Source organism: Camelina sativa, chromosome 1 (assembly GCF_000633955.1).
Source record: "Camelina sativa cultivar DH55 chromosome 1, Cs, whole genome shotgun sequence".
NCBI classification, from domain to species: domain Eukaryota; kingdom Viridiplantae; phylum Streptophyta; class Magnoliopsida; order Brassicales; family Brassicaceae; genus Camelina; species Camelina sativa.
Window position 1 is genome coordinate 9474161 of NC_025685.1, and position 6333 is coordinate 9480493.

Below are 6333 nucleotides of genomic sequence, written 5' to 3' on the forward strand. Positions count from 1 at the left end.
TAGGAAAAGAATAAAAATCGTTTTTTTTCTTTCTTGGGTACAAAATATTTAAAGGGGCAATTTTTATTTGGCTTAAACCCTAGAAACTGAGTTCTTTTTTTTGCTTTTCTCAGTATTGGGTCGATGAAGAGGTGTGTGCTTTGTTCATAAATCTCGAGTGTAGTAGGTGATCGAAGACCGAAGGGGAGTTCCAAAGGTTTGTTTTTTACTCTGTTTATTTTCGCGATTTTGGGTTTTGTATTGCGATTTGTATGACAGATTCGGGTGTTTTGGATGTTGGAGAGGGATAAGCGTTGTTTATTATAAATGGGTTCGGAGTTTTTATTGAATGGATTAGGATTTTTCGGTGTGTGTGTTGTTCTGATATTTGGTTGAAATGTAGGTTTTTGATCATGGAGGGAGAAGAGAGTCTGTTGGATGCTATCAATGAAGAAGATGGATTTGAAAACGTGGAGGATGTTGACATGGTTGATGTGGAAGAAGGAGAGATTCTTGTGGAGCATGATTTAGATTCTGGGGAGAGACCAAATGGTGATGGAGACAAAGATATAGGAGGGCTTTTGGGTAAGAAGGATGGACAGGATCAGCCAAACAAGAAGAAGAAGAAGAAGAAGAAGAAAAAGAGAAAAGGCCCTGCGATTGACAAACCCATGAGTGTAGACTGGTAACTGATTCTTTTTCTTCTATATGTCTATGTTGTTTCGTAAACTCTTGGTGGAGCTGCCTGATGGCTGATATTGGCTATGGTTGAAACTTTGCTCACAGTATGATGATTTTGTTTTTGCAGGTTTGTTAGAGATACCTGTAGACGCCTGAAGGAGAAGAAGTCTTACATGATGTACACAGCTGTTGGGTGTCTTGGAATGGCTGCCTTAAGTGATCTTGTCAATGAGGTATTAATTGTATACAAGACTACTACAAGATGTTTTCTATGTTTTTGCAGTCGAAAGACTGTTTAATCTGTGTGCGCCAGCATGAGTGGCAATCTTGTTTAGTTATATTGTTTCCACCTGCAGTTCAAGATTGAGCGTTCTTTGCTGCTTCAAATACTGTGCCTTGTGCTGAGATATAGCTGGTGAAAACTTCATATGTTATAGGTTGTGATATTTTCTTCTTCCCGTGTGCTCATCAGTGTTTTCTCTGTTTTTATTGATGTAGACAATGTGGACTACACCATGTGTGGATAGATGATTTTTTTTATGACTACTACAGTGTCATTCATCTATAAGTGAGACCAACCGTGTCAACTATATTACCTTAATCAAGAGATGACTGTCTATCTTACCAATGCTTTATGATTGCTCTCTCTGGTTGCTTGAACTTGGTTAGGATTATATCTATTCTGTTCTGCAAGAGTCATGCGAAAGGACATATAATTAATGATGGTAAGAAATATGTTTTTGTCCTAGGTGGAAGCAATTGAGACCTGCGGAGGTCAAGTGACTGTTGATGGCAGTAGGAAACGGACAGGTGGTGGTGTATTGTGGAACATCATCAAAGCGAGACAGCCCGCAGCTCATAGAGAGATAATGAAAAAGACCAAGGAGTTTGAGGTTTGTTCTTGCCAATTGTCTTATTACAACATGCTAGACCATTTTTTCTTTCCTATACCTCTGTGTCTTATACTATACAAACTTTGCAGAAACAATTTAGGTACCCAAACACGAGGCCGAAAAGAGATCAGGGAAGCTCCTCCGAAGGACTTGCCTCTGCAGATGAAGCTCTTGTCAATGAGATGTGTGATACGCCGGTAGCTGAGCAGACTGAATCCAAACCGCAAGTTGAAAGGAAGCCTGTTCATGAGAGGATCAGAGTACCTGTTTCATATGATGACCTTTTCTCTCCTTCGGATGCTTCACAAGCACAACATTCTTCTGCTTGAGCTCATTTATTACCTGTTTGCCTTAAGATTTTTTTTTGACTAGGTAAACAATATATCTAAGCAGCTGGATTGCTTCTTGTCTTGTTGAAAGCAATGATTTTGTTGAGGAATGCATTAACCAATTTATATATACCAATTTTTTCGTTTTTAACTATATATACCAAATTACTAACTACGAAAGTATGTTACACAAACTTGAGCATCTACCTAGAAAGTCACTACATAACATCAACCAAAGCTTTGCATAAAGATGTTCGTTTGTTAAATTTCTCATCATGACGCAGCTTGATCTACACCACAATATGAAATAGTCGTCCTGGGGTTCTCTTTATGATTTTCCTGTTTGTCCATCTTCTGTGAATATCTTCTCAACTGCCATCATTGCTTGGACGAGTCATGTCTGTATAACATCACCTCTCGTACTGACCTTGGGTTCAGAGCTAGCCTCTCGTACAAACTTGGTGTTCGTATGCAGCTTACACATAGAGGATCATATTCGGAGAATCCGGGTCAACTTGTAAACCTGTAATTACAGTTTGAATCAATATATGACCTGATATGAATTCCCATGGCAGTGAATAACATAAAGAGAGAGATAGAAAGAAAGCAAAAGAGATAGAGAACTGACTTGGGCAGTCCTGCTTGGCAAAAACACCTCTAAGCAATTTCGTTGACCATCAATCCTGCACAAATGTGGATTTGGTTCAAATGATAAACAGACAACGTCCTTATTTCGTTGACAACTAGGATCTTACAACAATCAACTATGTGACAATTACAAACCTCTTGCTAATTGACCGTTGGAGATACTGGTCCTCCGATACAAGTCCTTGACCCCCATATTTTACTTCATCAGAGTTCAATATCATCTGCAGAATCCAGACAATATTCTTAGCCTCTTATTAGGTGAAACGCATAAATAACCCTTCTAGTAATGATAGTTTTCTATCCACGAGTAGACGAATGCAGAAAACAGCAGCAACTATATTTAATGGAATGAAACAACTGTTTCAACTGACAGACTCTGATTAACAAAATGACAGGTAAAGGGTGGAATCTATACAGAGAATGAAAAACTTACGGTATATTCACCAGCTTCCTCTATGCCAACATCATACTTTTCATATGAATTTAATGGGTGGAAGTTAAAGATAAATAGGAAAGGACCCCTCGAGAATGAGATCACCTGTAGATGATGAAAAGTTGACTTGTAAGCAGGCTTATTGTCCAAATCCTTCCATAATTGATGCATACTTTGGCAGTCTCACTTTGCTAAGGCATACACTGTTACTATCTGGCTTCACAATTCTATAAATGTGTTTGGAGAAACCCCATTACAATGCATGAAAGCAATTCGTTCTATTCCTTTTCTGCACTAGCTGGAAAAATATATGTATTTAAAGGCATATGCTAACACTAGCACACCAGTGACTTTCAGGAACTTAAAGAAGCCAATTCAGTGAGTACTTTGACGATTAATTTTATGGTTCATACCCTAAACCCAAACAATTTTAAGTGGAAAGAAGAAGCAAAAGGATTCAAATACCATATTTGCATCATTCACATGGTGGATGCTGGGCAGACCTCTTGAAATGATACCCTTGCTTTTATCCAAGTCCATTAGCTCCTACAAATAAGAAATGAGATCAGCAAAGCATTTCTTTTGATGCAAGAGGACATATGCTTGGAATATTTTCCATTCCAATATAATTCTAATAAGGATGGGTATAGTTATTATTTAATAAGGAATCAGGATATTCAACAAGTTGCTTCTGATATAAGATGAGCATTATCAGCAGTAAATCTGTTTTAGTTCAAGTTTTCGAGACTTTCTCAGCTTGATAACATTCATTCGCCTCCTTTAAAGCCAATACAGTATTGAATTGCTATAAAAGTTAAAGAAGAATTTTTTTCAGAGATGCTAACAAAATCATGGCTATGGAAGCTGGAAGCTGTACTTTTAGGAGTTAATACTGATACCTTGTCAAAGGAAAATAAGTGATGATGCACTCCACTTTCCAGAAGGTCCCAGCGGCGGTTAGCAAGTGAAAACGAGAAGTTATTGCTCTGCGTTGGAAACTCAACCCTCTGAAAAAGGTGAAAAGGATTAAACGTCAGAAACATGAAGATGATTTTCATTGGAACAATGAGAATTAGGAGAGTTACCTCAGGATGTCCAAATTCATTTCCCATAAAATTGAGGTAAGCACGGCCACCAATTGTAAAAGTAATAAGTCTAATCATCTGGTTCAAGCAATGACAAGAAACGAAGCTTTCAGAAAATAAGTGAGACAAAAGCATGAATTAGCACCTCACGGAGAGGAACAAATACAAAATGAAGCTTGATGCAGCTCGTCATAGGATGTAGAAATAAGAAAATCATCTTCTCATCAGCTAAACATTTTAGACAACAAGACTGGATTTACAAATGCATAAATGACAAATAGAGGGATGTACTTGCACTATTTGATTCACCACCTAGTATTCTCAAATATAAAAGACACATTTGATGGGATCAAAGCAACAGCTAGCTACAGAGAATTAAGAGTGAAATATTCAAAGTTGAGAGGCGTACTCTACATTTTGTACATAAGTGAACTTAGCTGTAGTTCAACAGTAAAATATATAATAAAACCAAAGAAGTTAGGAAACAAAGGGAAGGGAGGTAGAGGGCCTAGAGAAAACGGTATAGTTTAATGAAAACAGAGGGCAATTATTCGACAATCTTCCGGACTTCATCTTTTAACTTTTGAATGCACAATTCAGAATAACATTCAATCTCATTCTACAGTTGTGTTCTCATCATGATGAAGGTATGCTAAGTTATGGAAGGAGTATTTACAGGAGTAACAAAGGGGTACCTTATGTAGTGAAACTCCCCTGTCCAATTGTCTTCCTTCGGGAGAACCATTATCGACTCCACCAAACAAGATTTCAGCAAATGAACGCCCTCCTGATATGGACTGGTGGAAAAGTAGAATAAACAGCAATATCAATGCAGCCTAAAAGTATAGTTGTGTAGTAGATATGAAAAAGCTTTAGACGTCTAAAGTTACAAAGTAAATACTTGGTTGTGGCTTTCGGCATAGCTGAGCATCTTGTCGGCATACTCTTTGTTAGCTACCAATGTACTGACAATCTGCAGAACTGGCTAGAAATCAGAGAATAGGACAAAAAGTATTGTTCTGGATATATAACAATGGATACTTAAAAAGCTATAACCTTGCTCATGCTCCATTCATTATCCGGTACATTGTCAAGGAGAGAAACCCACATTTCTGACGCAGAAAGATTCACATAATAATCAAATCCAAGTCCACCTTGAGAAACTGGCTCACACAACCCAGGGTAATATGTTGCCTAAAAGCAAAAGGAAACTATATCAATTATCAAGTTCCATAAGTGGGTAGATAGTGAAACCCAAAGATGCAGATTATCAACAGAAAATTTGAAAAAAAATTGAGAAAGTTTAGAAGAATCTTCACCGTTCTACCCACAGATACATCTGGCATTCATAAAAGATAATTCATTGAAAGCTTTTTTTTCCTGCCTATGATCAATTTAATTTGGCTTACACAAGCTAGTCGACATTATGGTTAATGTCATGTGCTGTACATGAGAAGTCACATATATACATGTTACATGTTACTTTCTCACACCCCTTTTTATCTATATACATCATATTTAAAAAAAGCATGATTTTTTTTCACTAACTGGTAGTACAGTATTAATTCTACTAACGACTTGCAAAACCAAAAACTAGAGATAATTTATTTTGTCCATAAAGATAGTTCAGACACTTAGTGACGTTCACTGATGAAAGTCGTGTTAGTAGCTAGCAGTCTAGCACCACCAATACTACCAATTAAGACAAAGCAATTCAATAAGGATAAAAAAATATTCAATAGCTTTACCCAAAAGGATGACAGCAGAAAAAAAAAGAAAAAGGAATGTGTATAGCTTACATCCTCAGCAATTGTTATTATATTTGGATGTAGATCGTGCAGAATTTCATTGGCCAAAATGAGGTACATCAAAGCGTCTCGGTCAACATACTGATTGCAATAGCTGCATAGGACATACATCAACTATTTCACCCACTGTCACCAAAATCCAAATTACACAAAAGCGTAGCATCTCAAGAATGTAGATGTCTTACTCGTCCAAATCGTTGTTAAAAGAAGCAAAACCATTGTGCGTGTAAATCATTGAGGCAAGCGAGTGAAATTGGTAACCATCGACTTGATACTCTGTAATCCACCTACAAAAGCCAATTGCAACAGCATCAGATTCCTAAACCAAAAAAGTGCAAGATACTTTCCTTCTAGACCAAAAGGGTGAGTACAACTAATACAATTTGAATAAACCACATAACAATGTAGATGTCTTTACCAGTTCAAATTTGATATGAGAAAATGAAGAACATCCAAATCACCATATTTGAACATACG

The 6333-nt window shown here is 37.1% G+C and overlaps 2 protein-coding genes across 2 annotated transcripts in view; one reads left to right on the forward strand and one right to left on the reverse strand.

Moving 5' to 3' along the window:
* LOC104785401 lies at nucleotides 65-2033 on the forward strand. The gene is made up of 5 exons (XM_010510610.2): nucleotides 65-196; nucleotides 383-664; nucleotides 788-893; nucleotides 1410-1553; nucleotides 1643-2033. Exons 2-5 carry the CDS (start codon nucleotides 393-395, stop codon nucleotides 1880-1882), a joined length of 762 nt encoding a protein of 253 aa, XP_010508912.1. The 5' UTR covers nucleotides 65-196; nucleotides 383-392; the 3' UTR covers nucleotides 1883-2033.
* The window catches only part of LOC104785392 (1,4-alpha-glucan-branching enzyme 3, chloroplastic/amyloplastic-like), a 14369-nt gene continuing 10092 nt past the window's right edge, over nucleotides 2057-6333 (reverse strand). Inside the window, exons 10-22 of the mRNA XM_010510597.2 lie at nucleotides 6275-6317; nucleotides 6042-6143; nucleotides 5848-5950; nucleotides 5105-5242; nucleotides 4950-5021; nucleotides 4744-4845; nucleotides 4049-4126; nucleotides 3863-3970; nucleotides 3429-3509; nucleotides 2964-3068; nucleotides 2666-2751; nucleotides 2511-2565; nucleotides 2057-2405 (exon numbers count right to left, since the gene is read on the reverse strand). Of these exons, the coding sequence (XP_010508899.1) occupies nucleotides 2373-2405; nucleotides 2511-2565; nucleotides 2666-2751; nucleotides 2964-3068; nucleotides 3429-3509; nucleotides 3863-3970; nucleotides 4049-4126; nucleotides 4744-4845; nucleotides 4950-5021; nucleotides 5105-5242; nucleotides 5848-5950; nucleotides 6042-6143; nucleotides 6275-6317 (1106 nt within the window). The 3' untranslated portion in view covers nucleotides 2057-2372. The remainder of the gene's footprint in view (nucleotides 2406-2510; nucleotides 2566-2665; nucleotides 2752-2963; nucleotides 3069-3428; nucleotides 3510-3862; nucleotides 3971-4048; nucleotides 4127-4743; nucleotides 4846-4949; nucleotides 5022-5104; nucleotides 5243-5847; nucleotides 5951-6041; nucleotides 6144-6274; nucleotides 6318-6333) is intronic.

What these genes read in the sequence shown, in the direction of transcription:
- LOC104785401 (XM_010510610.2), top strand. Translation starts at nt 393, where the DNA reads ATGGAGGGAGAAGAGAGTCTGTTGGATGCTATCAATGAAGAAGATGGA. An exon ending in AAACCCATGAGTGTAGACTG is followed by an intron (nt 665 to 787) that starts GTAACTGATTCT and finishes TTGTTTTTGCAG; the next exon opens with GTTTGTTAGAGATACCTGTA. An exon ending in AAAAGACCAAGGAGTTTGAG is followed by an intron (nt 1,554 to 1,642) that starts GTTTGTTCTTGC and finishes CAAACTTTGCAG; the next exon opens with AAACAATTTAGGTACCCAAA.